Raw genomic sequence first — 19,183 nt, forward strand, 5'->3', positions numbered from 1 at the left:
GCGGAGCTTTTATTATGCCACACTTTAGCGCTTCCGCTCCTTCCGGTCGTGCGTATGTGGGGTAAAGCAGCGCTGTTTTATCATACTAGATACGTTTGAAAGTTCTGTTATAATGCTACTCTGTGCGGTCGTCACCTGTCTAATAAAACGCACAACATATTAAAGCGTCTTTGGTGTTTCCATGTTTTCTACAATGAAATCAGAAATCGAGGGTGTGTGACGTCATTGGCAGGCGACACAATGAAACTATGGGCAAATTCCAAACGGCTTTCTTGAGCCCTTCAAGGGCACTTCGGGAAGGGGACGCCATTTGTAGGGACATTCCAAACGAAAGAGAGCAACTGAATCCCTTCACGAAGGGCCCTTCCAGAAGTCCGTTAGCGAAGGGAACATGCGATGGTCACTTCACGGAAGTGATTTCCGTTTCAGTTAGGAGCTCTTGCGATGCATTTTAAAGCAAAGTTGGGGTTGATTTCGACTTTACATACAAACGTAAGTAGAATAGGTTGATTAAATTTGTCTTTATTTTGATGTTATACAAAATATTTTTTGTCAGTGATAGAAATATGATTTAAGACAGTAGTGTAAGCAAGTTTAAGCACGTTTAGTTTGAAAAAGTTTAATAGTAAATAAGACACAGTGAGACAATACTTAAATAAAATAATAATGATTAGAAGAAATATTTATTTGCAACAACTGATGGAGTGCTGAATGCTGCACGCACGCGCAGCGTTGTCAACGTAACGTCTGGTCAGTCATTCCCTTCGCCAAGGGAGTTCCAAACGCTTTTACAAGACACTAATGCCCTACACCCTTCAAAAAACACACTTCAAGAGCTCTGCCCTTCGAAGGGAGTATGGCATAGGGTGCCTTTCATTTAATTAACAAAAGTACGAAGAAAAGATTTCCAATGTTTTCACTGGCCAACTTAAATGTATTTTGTAAATATAAACAAATTCTAATGGTTGCAACACACTCCAAAAAAGTAAGGACAGGGTCCAAATAAAAGTGAGAAGTTTACAGAATATCCAAATTAAACCGTTTCGAAATGGTCCACAATAAGCAGGTGAATTGGTAATAGGTGAGCGATCATGTTAGGGTATAAAATGAGCATCTCAGTCTTTGCAAGCAAAGCTGGATCATGGCTCATCACTTTGTGCCAAATACTATGAGAGAAGCGTCAAGCAAATCAATAATCAAATTTCTCAATGCAAAATCGCAATAATTTAGGTCTTCACCCAACTAATATACAAAATATTGTGAAAAGATTCAGGGAATGCTGAGAAATCTCAGTCTGTGTAGGGCAGGAAAGGCAGTAAACCTCAGGTGAATGTGCATGACCTTTGAGCCCTCAGATAGCATTGCAAAAGAAACTGTCATGCTGCTGTGTTAAGTATAGCCACATGGACTCAGGAGTATTTCGAAAAAACTGCTGTCACTTAACACAGTCTGATGCTGCATCAAGAAATGCAACTTGATTCTCTGTTACACAAGGAGAAAGCTATACATCAATTCTATGCAGCGATTCAGTGGGATTCTCTGGGCCACAGCTCATCTCAGATAGTCAAAATGACAGTGTGTGGTGTGGTCAGATGAGTCCACATTTCAACTTGTTTCTGAGAAAAATGGACGTCGAGTTCTCAGTCCCAAAGACCAAAGAGACCATCCAGACATCAATCAGGGACAGATGCAAAAGCAAATGTTTGTCATGGTATATGGGTACATCAGTGCAAACGGCATGGGTGACTGGAATATGTACAAAGGTACCGTTGAAATGGAGGCATATTTATTGGGATTGTACAGAGACATATAATGCCATGGGAAGTCCATGGTTATTAGGTCAAGATGATGCCAGGTCTCATTCTGCATGTGCTACAACAGCATGGTTTTGTAGACGCATGGATGTGACTGACTGGCCTGCAGATCTGTCTCCTATTGAAAATGTATGGCCAGTCATAAAAAGGAGAATCAGACAATAATGACCATGGACTGATGAGCAGTTTAAGTTTCGTATCAAGTGAGATTACGCAAAAATGTTGCTTGCAAATCTTTAACAATTAGTGTCCTCAATTCTCAAATGATTAAACATTGTAATTAAAAGATGATGTGTTAAACATGCCTCTGTCTCAACTTTTTTAGAGAGTGTTGCAGTCATCAATGTCAAAATTTGTTTAAACAGTATTTTCAAAATACAATTAATTTAGTCAGCGAAAATATTGGAGATCTTTGTACTTTTGTCAATTAAAAACAGGTTAAAGAAAAATTAAATTAAGCAATCACAGATTCTATTGTATTTCACACACACACACACACACACACACATGTACTTACATTTAAATTAATCATTTGATACAATGCACTTATTGCGTACATACACTACATGTTTTTACATTGTACTTATATTTTAAAGAATACCTGCATGTAATTACATTTATAATTACACACCTTAACCCACCCTTAAACCTACCCATACCACCAAACCTGTCCCTAACCTTACCCGTATCCCACTTCAATAGTAGTGTGTTTTGAAATACAATATGAACACAATAAGTACATTGTACTTATTTTTGATGCAAGTATATATAGTTAAGGCCACCTAATATAAAGTGGGATTATTATTATTATTATTCAGTATTAATAATTATGTTCAGATGAAGAAGAAAACGTTCATTCTTCTGACCGTCCACTCATGTTCCCTGAATTGGTCTTTAACCTGGATGAACTGCACCGCGTTTTAAATATTTAATGGGGTCACCATTTGCAAGTCTGTGCAAAGATTTCCGATGCCGTTGTTGTGGTAATCTTAAGACTCCTTGAGAGAGGACAGATGTTTGCAAAGACCACCGAAACCAGTTCGACTCATTAATTGCTAAAAACCGATGTGTGATAAGCATCATATTTGGGAAAGTATGACTGTGCTGTTTTTCCGACATTGTTGTCAAAATTATAATTGTGTATTCTTATCACTAAGTGATTCTTGAGAATCACAGCTCATCGTTGAGACATATTTTCTGTGACGCATGTCAAAAAGGATGGTGGGGCATGTTGGCATGGAGGTTGAAACATTATGATTTCCAATAAACTTTATCATGTTACCATTATGAACTTAGAAGACATATAAGGCCATCCATCTGAACTTGCCGCTAACAGGGCAAAGTTGCTAGAAATTGTTGCATGCTTTCTGTAGGGGGCGACTGTGTCTAAATAAACCAGCTGTTTGGTAACCAACATTATTTAAATGACCTTAAATTTCCAAACAAAGTCATATGGGTTTGGAATGGCATAAAATCACCAAAGCCAATTTATCTATGTGTATCAATGGCACTACATCTTAACGTTCTTAAAAATTTAATTACCATCAATAAACCCCTTAGCCCATAATACCATCTAATGTGATCTTAAATTAAAGCATAGGTACCTAATTTGCATATATCAAAGTTTACACATTTTAGAAAGTCTTTCAAATCTTTAATCATCATTAATTCCTTATTTTATGAACAAATTCCTGTTAATCTGTCCACAGGGCTTTTACTAGTTAAATGAAAGTATGATGTTTCCTCTATGTGGTGATGGTGTGGTGAATAATAGGTCTTCCCATGAGGTTGTGAGGTTGAACATACATGAAAGCCATAGCTTTGCTACCACTTTCAGAGACACATACACAGGATGTGTAAGTATCATATTAGTAGAGAGACATGGTGTTATTGAGGCCTTCAATTAAGTTCTCTCTTTCTTTTTAGGAAGTCCATGAACAAGCATATATCAGATTATAAACAAGGCTGAATAAACCATATGGGCATAAGTGGGCATAAAAACTAACCATATGGGTATAGGTAATAGTCCTCCAGATTTAACAATATTAATTTTTTTTTTTTTAATCAATTAATATTTACAGTGACTTGATTACATATTTTCTAAGACATGCATTTTGTAATTTTTCAAAAACAATTTTAATAAATGGATTTTACACACACATTATATATATATATATATATATATATATATATATATGCATGCATATATTTCAGAAAAATGTTGTTTATACATTTAAGTTATGAACAAAGGCATCAGTAAACCTAGAAAGTTTAATAATACACAATTTAATTTAATGTTAATGAAAAATGAAAATCAAACACTCAAAAAAAAAAAAAGAAAAATGTACAAAATGATTATGAACAACCAAAATGCAAATTTTGTTCAGAATTTTTTTATTCTAAACAAATTCTTTATTCTTCAATAAATGCTGCACATACTGCAATCCTGGATCATTTCATGCTTTGAAAAAAGCTTCCAGATCACTGGTTTTTATTGGGTTTTATTTTTATTTGGTTTTAAGTCTATGGCTACAAGAAGATTTTCTCTAAAGGTTCCTAGAGACACAGCTGCAGCCTTATACATAAGTTCAAAATAAGGGTGTTGAAGGAAAAGCACAATATCATCATGGGGAATAAAATGTTCGATCTGAGCAACTGAGAAAAACTCTCAATACTGCCAAAGACTTACAAGAGGAAGCAACATTAGCAACACTTTATTTTTCGATGTCCTTGTTACATGTTACATGTACTTACTATTATAATAACAATAAATTATGCATAATTACATGCAAGTAACCCTAAGCCAAATCCTAACCCTAACCATAGTAAAAAATATATAAGTACATATAGTTAATTAATATTACTCAGTACTTAAATATATAATTACACTGTAACAATTACACCTTAAAATAAAGTGTAACCCAACATTTCAATGCAGAGTATAGCAAGAACACTAAACAACACCTTGCTGAATGCCACTTATGACCAAGAAGAACATGTAAGGCCGACCTGAATATTCTTAAATGAATTTGTATAGACCTTTTCTGGAATAATGTTTTCTGGACTAATGAGAACAAACTGGAACTTTATGGACCCATGGTTCAGCTGTATGCCTGAAAAAAAGGCAAAGATTTTGAGCAAACATGGAGGTGGACCACGGGGTGTTTTGCCTTTGTAAGTTAAAATCCTGACTGTATGAAGAACCCCATGGATTCTTTGAAGTATTAGGCCATTTTGGCAAAGATTGTGATGCCCTCAGTGCAGAGACTGAAGCTGATCAATGGACTTTCCAGCAGGACAACCATCTCAAAGTATACATCCAAATCTACTGAAGCCTGAGTCAGGGATTGGTTGTAGATGTTCTTGAGTGGCCTGTTCAGTCTTCAGATTTAAATCTCATTGAAAATATTTGGGGATATTTGAAGAAAGCAGTGGCAATGTGAAAACAATTTCTTCTCTATAGCTTTTGTAGAGGTCTTTTAGCTTGGCCATATTTGCTACTCAGCCCATGCATGTGCTAAAGTTAAATGTATGAATGTGTAGCAGCTAAAGCTAATTAAGTTATGTACATGGTAATAAAGTTTCCAAAGGCTTGCTTGTGTTTTAACACAATTTTGTACCATACCATACAAATAAGTGACTGCTGATAAGTAAGATAACAGCAGCGTTGAATAGGGCTTGAATAATTATGAGAGAGCCGTATAACAAAAAAAAAAACAAATCTTATAACTCAAAACCATTACATTATACACTGATCAGGCATAACATTATCTGCAAAAAACACTGATTATCTCTTCATCACGGCACCTGGGTGGGATATATTAGGCAGCAAGTGATCATTTTGTCCTCAAAGTTGATGTGTCAGAAGCAGGAAAAATAGACAAGCATAAGGTTTTGAGAGAGTTTGACAAGGGCCAAATTGTGATGGCAAGACGACTGGTTCAGGGTCGCCGGGATTTTGCCAAGTAAGACATGTTCCTGGATCAACATCTTTTGTTGATCCTGGATCAACATTACTGTCCAAAAAATAGACTAAACCCAATCTCTACCCCTAAACCTAACCCTATCCATAATTTATTCCTAAAATCAGTGTGAAATGATAGCTGATTAACAAGGGTGTAGAAGCACCTAACCCTGATCGTAAGCCTAAAACAGATATTGCCTGAAAAGTTATCCCTCAATTCTGATTGGTTGATAGGAATGGTGTTCCAGGATCAACAAGGATGTTGATCCAGGAACATGTTGTACTTGGTGAAATCACGGTCACCACTGGTTCAGAGCATCTCCAAAACTGCAGCTCTTGTGGGGTGTTCCCGGTCTGCAGTGGTCAGTATCTATCAAAAGTGGTCCAAGGAAGGAATCTAATCAAGCATCTGTGGGATGTGCTCCACCTTGCAACTTACAGGACTTAAAGGATCTGCTGCTAACATCTTGGTGCCAGATACCACAGCACACCTTCAGGGGTCTAGTGGAGTCCATGCCTCGACGGGTCAGGGCTGTTTTGGCAGCAAAAGGGGACCAACACAATATTAGAAAGGTGGTCATAATGTTATGCCTGATCGGTGTACATTATATATTGACATTATAAGTTTTAATTAGCCCAAAATGGTTATAGATGCATTTTTTTAAAATTCTGGATCTTCAGAAATACTTACATTACAGTCTCCAGGGGGTTGAATAATTTTGATTGCAGTTTTGTGTGTGTACAACTGCAATCGAAATATATATTAGACTTTTTTTTTTTACTACACTGTTCATTGTCATTTTTTTCTTTTCTTTTTTTTAAATGTAAATCTCTTGAAAATGGTAAAACACTTTTGAAACCAAATGAAATGAAAAACATAAATGCATGTCTAACAACTTGACACTTATTTAAAGTAGATTTTTAAAACCATTTTTCACACAAGTTTCACACAGTATATGTCACCTCAACTAGTGTGGGGCGCTGGCAGCAAGCTCACATTAATTGACAATTTTTATTTTTTTGTCTATAATGAACCTTCACGTTTTGCCTGGCTCTGGATCTTCTTTACACATTAACAAGAAAATGTTAATACTAAACCTTGTTTTAACCAACACAGTCTCTTTGCGTTGTTTGGTCCAAGAGAATTTAGCATTCATTTGTGTCTATGTAAAATGGCTCCTTTTTCTCCAAAACCTTTGATAAAATGGCAATAGCATGAGCAGAGGCATGTAAAAGGCCTGACCTCTGTGGCTATATTACTGGGCCAAATCAGCACTTTCTTTGGGGTCAGGATTGATACCATCTTTTGAAACTAAACTACCTAGAAAAAGCGCATGTTTGATGTATAATGTGGTAAATCAATGGCTTCATAGCATTTAGACTGACACCTCTTTTGCACCTTTGTTGGGCACCGTGGAAAGTGGAAGGGTTGTTCCAACTTAAACTGAGAAACTCAAGCCCACAAGGCCATTGGTGTAGTCTAGACTTTTTTTTTGCCATTTCTGATCACGTGATGCTGGGCGGTGAGCAGTAGTGATTCATTATGAAACTTAAGCTAATTTATACCACATTCAGTTGCTCTTGTAGACTCAAGGATGTTATTAATATAAAATATTCCTATTACTAATGTTAAAATAAAAACAGTATTTTTAAATTGCAATATTTCACAAAATTACAGTTTTACTGTATTTTTTGATCAAACAAATGTAGCCTTGTTGATCATAAGTATCTTGAGAAATCAAAAGAATTTTGATTATATTTTCATATATATGATAAAAATGGATCAATAAATTATTGTCCAAATTATTATCCAGTAGGATATAGATGCAGGATCTATGCATTGTTTAGCTCTACATACAGCTAAAAGCTTTTATTGTATGTTGGAACTGACCTGATGTGAGAAACTGAATTTAACATCAGTCTCACAGTAGGAATTGATCTCATTGACTAATTCTAAATTGTGAAATATCCATTTGTGTGCTATTAATGGCCTTTAGTTTTTATTAGTTTGAAGCAGAGTTTGAGAAAGTGGATGAATTGTAGGTGATGATTCTCCAGTGGTCACTTCCTGTGGGGTATATGCGTTGTGTGTGCGTGTGTGTGTGTGTGTCCAAAAGAGTTGGAGGTGATGAAAGAGTAGGCCTTGTTTCCACTCACCCTCATAGTAAGTGGAATATTGAGGTGTAATGGATTCACAAGACAAAAACACACACAGTACTGCATAACACGCAGTTCCATTGGTGCTCCAACCCAACAAAATACTCAAGCACAAACTCTGAGACGAGATCTTTCTACTTAAATTGTGTGGCTAGAAATAAAATATTGGCAGCTAAGACCAACACTGAGAACTTTAACACTTTATCTCGTGACTAATTGAATGAATGAGTGATAGAAGCATATTTCATTTTCATTTCTCATCAAAGCTTTTTGACCCCTGTTAACGCTATAACTAAACACAGGAAGGAAGTGCGAGAATAGAAGTACAAAGTGTACTGCTTGCACAGAACCCCTAAATCTTCATGTGTGGTTCAGCAAACACTGCAGTGAAGCCAACCTGAGGGTCTTTGCAGAAATGACGCAACCTTGCAAAAAGTTGCCTTTGTGGTACATAGAGGATATTCAAAAACAGCTGACTAGAAACTCTTTTGAGTCACAGTAATCTCTGAGCTCTTCTCTGTCCCTAATTTAGAGTATGACACTTAGATTTAGATTTTTTAAGAATAAATAGCTCTGGAAACGTTCAACCAAAAATCAGCATAATTTCCAGTGACAACCAACCCACTATCACATGCAAATATTAGTGGCCATGGAAACACCTCGACACACTCACGAGAGTGAGACATCCTCCCTCGATTCAAAGTTGAAATCAACAACAGTTTTTGCAATTAAAACTTTTATTGAGCAGATTTATTAGCCATTATTGACACATTACTCAGTCAATATGACTACTGATCATATTAATATACAATCAGACTTTAAAGAAAATAAATATTTGGATTTAATCTACTTTCTCCTGATACAGAAGCATATTAGTGTTCATTCAATCTGAAACTCTTCTACACAACTTTCCAAAAGAACTTAACAGCCACAGGCAACCGATACATTCAAAATCAAATGTGATTTGACAATGCCAAGCAGACAGATTGCATTGCAATGAAGCTCTGAGGATCTCAAGGTAGTCCAGAGACTGCTGACCTCTTCATCTGAACTCACAATCGTGCCCTAAGCATCCCCTAACTGATCAGTGAGTCTTGAAGAGGCCAAAATAGTTGCTGTGATAATTTTTGCTGAGCAGATGGGGGTGTGAGACATTGACAAACAGCCAATCGGATTCCTTGAGATGCTGAAGCGAGCCTATGTGACTCCCGGTCATCCACGGCTTTTTGCTCCCTGCAGAACAGAAGCCCTCTCGGTGATCTTCCATGATTGTACGGTTGTGGCTGTTTCTCTGCAGACGCATTTTGTGAACGTAAAAGTCTTCGGGGTTGCACTTGGGTGAAAGAAACTCCACGCGGGAGTAAACGAAGTACAAACCGGTCTCGTTGACCTGAAGGCCACCGTTGATGTACTTGACGCCTTCTGTGAAGGCCTCGCCGAGTTTTGCTTCCCACGTCAGAATACCAGATGATGTGCTCTGGTCTCCACGACCTGAACAAAATATCCAGATAAGATACTGTTTTGTAGCAAAAAATTTAAGCAGCTTCTTTAGAGTGCCTTCTGGACCAAATCTTACCTATCAAGTGTGCAGCAGATTTAAGTTTGTTCCTGTTCAGCTCAGCAGGATTCAGGCCTGTCGAATGATAAAGTGAGCAGTCAGGTCATCATGTTAACCAGAGAAGATTTAGCACAGGATGAAGCTGATAATTGATAACTTGGTCACACAACTCACCAACTTGTCTCTGTGGAGCGCTGCTCTGCATTTGTGCGGGCATTTCCTGCCATTGGAGGGAAGAAAAAAGGGTCACAAATTGTTCACACATATTGTGCATTCAAAAATATTCTCAAGCTGATACAAACAGGTCTTTTTTGCAAACATAGATATACTAAAGTGAATTGACTATTAGTTATGAGAAAGAGAGGCTGGTGTTAGACTTCTCTACAGTTGAAGTAGAGGATTTCCTGTAGCCTTGTGACCAGTGACCACAAGTTTTTTTTCTCACTTGTAATTATGTCCTACTCAGTCGCGTGCACACGATGGAATGGAAACTGAAAAATTATACTCTCATGAACATCAAAGAGATTCAGATTACATAAACAAATAATAAAGCTCTTGGCTGATTTCCAGGTGGTGTATGAGTAACTATCAAGGCTTCAAATCTCTTAAAAATTGTGATGTCAATATACAGTATCTGCGTGTCAGTATGCTGTAAAGCATTTAAGCACCTAAAAGGGATTTTAATTCCACTGAATTAAAAAGAGCATAATTCTCAAAATGTATTTCCTAAACACTTTTATTTCACACAGGTGTCCTTGACACAGGTGTAGTTCATCACATTATGAACATAATCCAGTGACATTTGTTAACCAAAAAGTGTCAAAATACTTAATACAATATTATTGTTTTTGTTTGTTCTTTTTGTGAAATGTTTCACTTTTGCTTTCACTATCTTTCTTGTAATTAAATGTCACTTTATCAGATGTATTACAGATTATAGATATAGATGTATAAAAAAAATACACCTTAGTTGATATTTTGTCATTTAATAAAATCCCTTTGATTCTCTCTCTCTCTCTCTCTCTCTCTCTCTCTCTCTATCTATCTATATATAAATGTCACTTTATCAGATGTATTACAGATTATAGATATAGATGTATAAAAAAAATACACCTTAGTTGATATTTTGTCATTTAATAAAATCCCTTTGATTCTCTCTCTCTCTCTCTCTCTCTCTCTCTCTCTCTATCTATATATTAAAATCACATCACAATATAATACACTGTTAAGTAGCTCTTACCTGTGACAGCCGTTGCACTTCAGTCTGTAACCTCAGGATCTGATAGGTTCCCAGTCCCAGGGCTGCAAAAACCAGCAGGAGTATCAGTGTCAGTACCCAGGCCATCCCAGCATTCGTTCCCCCCCAGCCCCTTTTCTTCATCTCAGCTCGGGCAGGGGGGAACGTCCAGCAGGGCACCAGTTCTGGCTCTGCGTGTCTAGGCATCTGCTGATGGTAATACCGATGTTGGTTAGGGTGACCTCTGCCAGAATCCACCATGAACACCGGCCGGGACGGGTGGCCAGAGTTACTGCTCATGTCTGCAGAGCTCAGAGGTGTGTGTGAAGGTGTGAGTGACAAGAGAGTATGTCTCGAGAAGGTTGTTGCTGAACATCGGTTTTAAAAAGGTCCTTCAGTGTGGTTAAGGCTTCCCACCCACACACACACACACACACACGATGTCTGTCTATCTCTCTCATTCTCTGTCTCTGATCCTTTCTTCCTGTGTCTCATGCACACTGATGCATAGGATGGATTATTATGAATTTTTGGGTCGGTATATCAGCATTCGCATGCATTTGTGGCAAACCGATGTGCATAAAGTCGTATCTGAAAAGGCTATAATTGTGACATCATGGACAGGAAACCATTCATCTTGAGTCTTCTGTGCACTTGCAGGCAAACTGCTCTCGCAGTTATTAGTAAGTGTAGCATAAGAAATAAAGATTTACAATTTAAGATTTATGATTTACTTCTTAAAGAAACCCTTTAGCCCAAAATGACAATTTTGTAATTTACAATCACCCTCATGATGTTTCAAACTCAAAGTTTTTTTTTTCTCTATAACAATAAAAACAAAGTTAATTTTTGTCTTTTTTACTAACTGATTAATAAAAAATGTATTAATAATAGGATCAGTAAATACATGGGATCTTAAAGGTTTTTTTTCTCTATAACAATAAAAACAAAGTTAATTTTTGTCTTTTTTTACTAACTGATTAATAAAAAATGTATTAATAATAGGATCAGTAAATACATGGGATCTTTTCAATAAACTGGACTGAATTATTCAATCACAATTTGGAGTAATATGGACTACATCTATGGTGCTTTTTAATATTTGTAGCTGAACCAGCCCTAACAAACTGTGATATTGTACGAAAAAGGCCTGTGTGAAGATTCTTTAAAACTAATCTTTTGTTCCATAGAAGAAAGGAAATAATGAATAGTTGTAATTTTGGAGTAAACTGTGCCTTTCCTTGGCAAAAGTTTGGTCTGAGCATTTGATTAAAAGCTTTAGTGCATTTTTTCATGCATTCAATCACAAATCCATTAATGCACTAAAACAAATCAAAACTTGCTTTACTCTAAGTTTCAGGCTCTTCCATAGGTGGCATGTCATCTGCATATGAGGCGAAGGATTACATGTGACCTAGAAAGAGTTCTTTAGAAGGGCCACATGTCTTTTTAAAGACCACCAGCATCCTGTCAGCCATCACATAATGTACAAAGGTTGACAGAAACTTTAGAGCAAGTTGTCAGATGGGTTACTTTGTGACATGGCCTGCTGTGTCAAACCCACCACTCAATCACGGTCTGATGGTGTGACATACTATACTGGATTATAAATTCATTCATTAAGGATTATTTAATTGTTTTTATTAGATATTAAACATGGTTGAACTTAATAGAAATGGTGACTAACGGCATTTTATGTTCACTTGCAATTTTTTTATGTTCTCCAATGGATGAAAAAAAAATGAGATGGGAGGAAATAATTATATTTCAATAAATTTGTGTTATCACAAGAAACTTTGCATTTGCTTGCAAAAGTTGTGTTCTTGTGCAAAAGGTTTTCATTTGCAAGAACTGGTGATGGAAATATTATAAAATTCACCCGAATAACTTTGCATTCTCCAACAAATAGTTTTGCGTTCTATTTTGTGTTTGTTTGAAAACGTCTACATCCTTTTATAGAGATGGTGATGGTCAAAAAATAGGATGAGAGGAAAAAATTATTAAAATTTTTTCATGTTCGCTTGCAAAAATTCTGCGATCTCCTAAGAAACTTTGCGTTGACTTACAAAAGTTGTGTTCTTAAGCAATTTATATTTTAAAGGGATAGTTCACCCAAAAATGAAAATTCTGTCATTAATTACTCACCCTCATGTCATTCCAAAGCTGTAAGACCTTTGATCATCTTCCGAACACAAATTAAGATATTTTTGATGGAATCTGAGAGCTCTCTGACCCTCCATACACAGCAAGGGTATTACCACGATCAGCGTTGTTTACGTTCAGTAGACAATGCATGCATGCTGAACGCTGATTACATTGATTATGTTCTGGGGTACTCTCCAAAATGACGGAAGACGGTAACTTGGGGAGAAGAACTGCTGAATAAATAATGTTAATACTGTTTTATTTGAGCACAAAAAGTATTCTTGTAGCTTTGTAAAATTACGGTTGAACCCCCGATGTCACATGGACTATTTTAACGATGTCCTTGCTACGTTTCTTTAATGCTTTTGTGCGTTCTCCCAATAAAGTTGTGTTCTCATGAAAACGTTTTTTTTTTTTTTTCACTTGAATCCATGAAAACAACTAAAAGTGCTGTATTATGCATGCAAGACCAGTAGTTGGCGATGACACTTGGTAGAGAAACACTATGCGCTTGTGCACAAACCTATAGACTCAACACATTATAATATGCATGATGTGATATTCCCAAATTTGTTTACACGGAGATGCTAAATATTAGTGTAACTTTGAAAACCACTTTCAAAAGTTTGTGTTTTCAAAGCTCCCAAAATGGCATTGTGGTGTAAATGAATGAGCAAAATGCATGAAAGGTTTTCTGTTTTTAAAACAGTGAAACAGTGTTGTGTAAACACCCCCTTAGAGGTTCTTTAGTAATAAAACTGAATTAAAAACGTGCCAAACCCTGAACCATCGTAAAATTGTATAAATAATTGTAACTAAATATAAATAAATCTAAACCATATAGCATTTGGAAATACTCAACATTTTCTAACAATTTATGAACATTAAAATATCAATCACAAATACAAAAATGTATACACACACACACACACACATACATACAGTGGGTACGGAAAGTATTCAGACCCCCTTAAATTTTTCACTCTTTGTTATATTGCAGCCATTTGCTAAAATCATTTAAGTTAATTTTTTTTCCTCATTAATGTACACACAGCACCCCATATTGACAGAAAAACACAGAATTGTTGACATTTTTGCAAATTTATTAAAAAAGAAAAACTGAAAAATGCTCAGTATTTAGTAGAAGCACCCCTTTGATCTAATACAGCCATGAGTCTTTTTGGGAAAGATGCAACAAGTTATTCACACCTGGATTTGGGGATCCTCTGCTGTGCTTTGTGTGATTTGTTTGTTGTTGGATTTCTTTTAACATGTCCAAATCATTTTTGATTATTTTTATTTCAGTTTTAATTTTAGTTATTTTAGTACTCCAAGTTAAACTGAAAATGAGGGATGTTGCCTTAGCAGAATTTTTTATATATATTATTATAATTTTTCAATTAAAGTTTATTTTTTAAAGTCTTTTTATAGGCTAGATATTTAATTAAATATTTGTATATACTAATTGTATTATAATATAAAAGTTTTTAGTTTAAAATGTTTCACAAAATTCAATAACCAAGTACATTTGTTTGAAGCAAACATCAGACCTCAACATTTATGGTAAGTTCTTTAATTACTGGCTTTTGCAGCGTCATGTGTGCAATATGATCACAATATTCCATTTGACGATTTTTGTGGCATCTACGCTCAAATGACTGATTAAATCATAACTTGATCCACTTTTGCTTTTGCTCATGGCAGTAATGCAAATTTCCGCCGTTGGGGAGTTTACACTGCAGCAGCGGAAACTCCTCGAATGCAAACAGGCAATGACATGGTACATATCCAAGGACTTAAAACAGTAGGAGGAGGGAGCACTTTTGGGGAAAAGGAACACAGAAAGGTACAAGTTGAGCAATTTATTACAATACTAATGCTTTAACATTCTTCATGATGAATAGCATGAGAAGTGGGTATATGAGAGTGAGGCCAAGCTACTGACAAAAACGGCTGATTTTTCCGGGAAGGCCTAGCAGTGATGACTTGCAAAAGGGTATGCAGCAGGTTGAGGGGTTTAAGGTGATGCCTTTTCCTGCCTCGCTTGGTTTCAACCACATTATTCACCTCACTGTCATAGCCTTAACCATTCTCATGCAGACCCCTGAGATTGCACGCTGCAAGATCGAAAGCGCACAAACACACTCATATGCGCAGACAGACCGTTTCATGTGGCAGCTCCTGTTCTTTAGTGGTATGTGAAATTGGGTATACTGAAACTCATTTTCCGCTGCATCACTGTTTACAAACACTCGTGTAAACCTCTTTAAGGGTTAGATAGCATATGAGATGGAACGTTATTTATTTAATAGTTCTAGATGCATGAACAAAACGTGTGTGTGTGTGTGTACATTTTCGTATTTGTGATTGCTGTTTTAATGTACATAAATTGTTTGAAAATGTTGAGTATTTCCAAATGCTATATGGTTTAGATTTATTTATATTTAGTTACAATTATTTATACAATTTTAGGTTGCACTTTATTTTACAGTATATGCGCACTTACATACTAACCAAAGAAATTACTGGGTAATATAAGGTAACTAAATGGGTTAAGGTTAGGTTTGGGTGGTTCAAGGTTAGTACCTAGTTCTTACCCAGTTTTTGTAATTACTAAGCACATACATGTGGAACAGGACTGTAAAAAAGGTGTGACTACATTTTTAGTTTTAAGAGCAACTATAATTAATCTATCCTGAACTCAGTGAGTCTGATATAATAACCATGTTTCAATTATATTGAAATATGTATTCAAATACACACGTGTCATGACCAGTCATTGCAACATTGTGGGAAATTCAAAACGTATACTGCAAGCAAAGCCTTTTCCAAGGCATTTCAATGTCATGGATGACCAAAAAAAAAAAGAGCCAAAAATTTTTGTTGTAAATTCCGCAGAGGAAACATTTGCTTATTTGACAACTGACGTGTGCAGTAGTTGCATCAGTTTTCTTACTTCACCTCACAGGTATGGGAAACCCTGTCTGCCCTGTGAGCAAATGTAGCCATGGTGCTAGAAGTCATACAAAGGCATTCTGAATGAGTAAGACATCACCACTGCTGCTTGGTAACAACGCTCTGCTCTTGCTCAGTTTCCCAGAAGTGTTGCCTGCTAAGCAATTCTTGCTGCTGATGTATGAGGGGTTTTGGGGTCGGACCGTGGGCCGCAGGGCAAAGCCCTAGTTCTCTTACCAAACTGTAGGAAAAATTATGTATTTTTGGGTGAACACAGACATCTTTCTGTCTCTTTCTGACTCAGCATCTTTGCACATACTGAACTTTTAAAAGTCTCGCAGTCATTTTAATCAGGCCTGTTGTGGTGCACGCATTATCAAAACTCATGTCAATCTGAAACTTTGGGGTTTGTATTGCAATACTCTCACATAAGTGGTTCTGTACACTTTTAAGTACATCAAAGAGCATTTTTCAGCGAATAGGATTCTTGAATTGACTTCATGGTGCTTTAATGATAAAAAAAAAAAAAAAGGCCGTTCTTGAACCATTACATTAACGGGTCTTCAGATGAGTGTTTTGTTTTCTGTATTTTTTAAAGCACCAGTACATTACTTATTTTGTCAGGTACAAGTGAATATAATGTGAACAGAATGTTTATGTCACTTAAAATGTGGCGTCAACCTGTTAAAATCCTTTGTGGTTGAAATTGAAACTTTATAGATACCGAAGATGTACTTCCCAGATAAACTTATATAACAGTAAACACTTCATATTTTGTTTTTGACAAGTAATCACTTACATCCCATTCAGAGTTCTACTCTAACCACATCTCAGCCATTTCCGTTCTCTTCTTAACACTGCTTAACACATTCATAGCCCGAATAAACTAGGTTAAGACAAATAGTATAAACACACAAACACAGGTGATTTACAGCTTTCAGGTTTCACTCGAAAATGTTTGACTTTCAAGTTTCACTTTCATGCATCAGATATATTTTGAATATCAAATGTTAAAGGGATAGTTCACCCAAAAATGAAAATTCTGTCAAATTACTCGCCCTCAAACTCATGTTCATCTTTGGAATACAGATTAAGATATTTTTAATGAAACCTAAGAGGTTTCTGTCTCTACATTGAAAGACCAGGTAACCAAAGCTTAAAAAGATCCATATTAAGGAATCATAAAACGAATCCATATCAATTGAGTGGATTAATCCAAGCCTTCTGTAGAGACTCTTTATTTGTTGAACAGAGTAAATATGGGCTTTTATTTACATATAAAACACACAAACATATAGCAAATCCCATAGGATAAACACAGACATTTGTGCATCACAGGCTAAAAACAAACTTCACTGGTTCTTGTGTGTGCAAATTAAATCTGTTCATCCATAAAAGTACTTATATTTAAGCTGGTCGATTCCGGTTTTGGATACCTGGACTTTCAAAGGAGGGACATAAACCTTTCAGATTTCATTAAAAATATCCTCTTTTGTGTTTCCGAAGATTAACCAAAGTCTTATGGGTTTGGAACGACATTGAGGGTGAGTAAATGATGACAATTTTCATTTATGGGTGAACTATCCCTTTAAAAGTGCAGCACCATGTATTCAACTGAAAAAATAAAAATAATAATAATAATAATAACTATGTTTCATCAGCTAATGAGCATAATGAGATTTAATAATTTCACAAACTGAAGTTTCATTTCACTAAACTATATCGCCTCATCTGAGGACGATGAGTAGCAGCCGAGTCCCAGTAAATGTTCAGTTTTACTCTGGGCTGTTTCAGCACTGGGAGGCTGACGTGTTGCTTCTTTTGCTGCTGTCTGTGCTAGCGGGAGGCTGTGGAGGTTGGGCAGGCCGGTGAGCAGCACTCGTGTCAGTGTACCGGTGTCCTGCTGCTGCCCGGCGAGAGCCACACGTGAACTGGCCACCGCCACAGCGAGTCGGGACTGGCCGAAGCACAGCGGGAGGTCCTGGTCTGGGGGGTCGGAGGCTTGGGTGGTAGCGGGAGCTGATGGGGTGCATAGTTCTTGTATATTAGTGCGAGATATGTGGTTTCCTGCTTCCTCTGGGTTGATGTACTCATTAACATCCTCTTCCTCTCTGCAAGGACCGCTTGGGCTGTGGAGGCAGTTTTTTTAGCTAAGAAAAAAAAATTATGACTACATTTATATGCACATAATTTTCCTATTTATGTTTATATTTTGGCTATAGTAAGGTCTACATTCATTCTGATGTCTACAGGATTTACATTAACCACAGTTTCTTGAATATCCCTGCGTACATATAATCAGCATACGTAATGACGTCAGGACAAATGTAGGTCATGACGTTACTTTTATAGGAATACTCCACCCAAAAATGAAAATGTGCTGATTTACTCACCCTCAGGTCATCCAAGACGTAGATGAGTTAGTTTCCTCATCAGAACAGATTTGGAGAAATTTACCATTGCATCACTTGCTCACCAATGGATCCTCTGCAGTGAATGGGTAGCCGTCAGAATGAGTCCAAACAGCTGATAAAAACATCACAACAATCTACACGACTCCCGTCCATCTGTTAACAGCTTGTGAAGTGAAAAGGGGCGTGTTTGTAATAAACAAATCCATCATTAGGGCTTTTTAAATTTCTGACAAGTAGGGGTGCTCCTATCAGGATTTTTGAGGCCGATCACCGATTGCCGTTCACAGAAAGCAGTATCTGCCGATACGATCACTGATACCGATCTTTTTAAAGCGTTCTTTTTATCATGTAGAATTATTTATAGTGATGATCCAATCAGGATTTTTAGACATTTATTCAGGGCCTGAATTTCATTTTTGAAAATGAATTCCCCTCTTGGGTAACTCTTGTCAGAGGGATTTTTTAATTTAAGGGGTGGAGGGGGGCATTTTTTAGACATTTTTCGAAAATATATATTTATCTCACCTAAATGTTTGATCATGCACTGCATTTTTGTTTTTACAATCATGCAATTGTTGCACAATAGCTTACACACAGCACAAGCCTGGTTTTGTGAGCTGTATGTGAGGTTCACACATACTCTGTTTGCAGTGCGTATGCAGTCCATGTGCAGTACAGAAGCGGTGCAGAAGCAGCACTGACTGTACTTTCACACAGGAATCTGCAACTGATCCGTGGCTGTTTACTACAAACACAACATTTATCCATTATTTTGATTTTAAATCCAAACATTGTTACTTAAAAGGCTTTTTCAATATTGTGATTCTTTTTTTACACAGTACAGTAATACAATCTTTCATCAATTATTCAATGCTTTTTACTTTTGCATTTACTTCTAGATTGATATATTAAGTTGCTCAAGCAAGTGGCAAAACATTT

General features: G+C 36.5%; 1 protein-coding gene and 1 pseudogene across 1 annotated transcript; both read right to left on the reverse strand.

The window, feature by feature from the left end:
• Nucleotides 1-8,830: 8,830 nt before the first annotated feature.
• Nucleotides 8,831-11,054, reverse strand: LOC107712839 (tumor necrosis factor ligand superfamily member 6-like). Its single transcript, XM_016518202.1, has 4 exons — nucleotides 10,734-11,054; nucleotides 9,668-9,713; nucleotides 9,512-9,568; nucleotides 8,831-9,426 (listed from the first exon to the last, which is right to left on the reverse strand). The coding sequence occupies exons 1-4, from the start codon at nucleotides 11,028-11,030 to the stop codon at nucleotides 9,020-9,022; spliced, it is 807 nt and encodes a 268-aa protein (XP_016373688.1). The 5' UTR covers nucleotides 11,031-11,054; the 3' UTR covers nucleotides 8,831-9,019.
• A 6,456-nt stretch (nucleotides 11,055-17,510) lies between these two features.
• LOC107712861 (uncharacterized) overlaps nucleotides 17,511-19,183 on the reverse strand; it is a 15,569-nt pseudogene continuing 13,896 nt past the window's right edge.

Source organism: Sinocyclocheilus rhinocerous, unplaced genomic scaffold (genome assembly GCF_001515625.1).
Source record: "Sinocyclocheilus rhinocerous isolate Xijiao unplaced genomic scaffold, SAMN03320098_v1.1 scaffold478, whole genome shotgun sequence".
NCBI lineage: Eukaryota > Metazoa > Chordata > Actinopteri > Cypriniformes > Cyprinidae > Sinocyclocheilus > Sinocyclocheilus rhinocerous.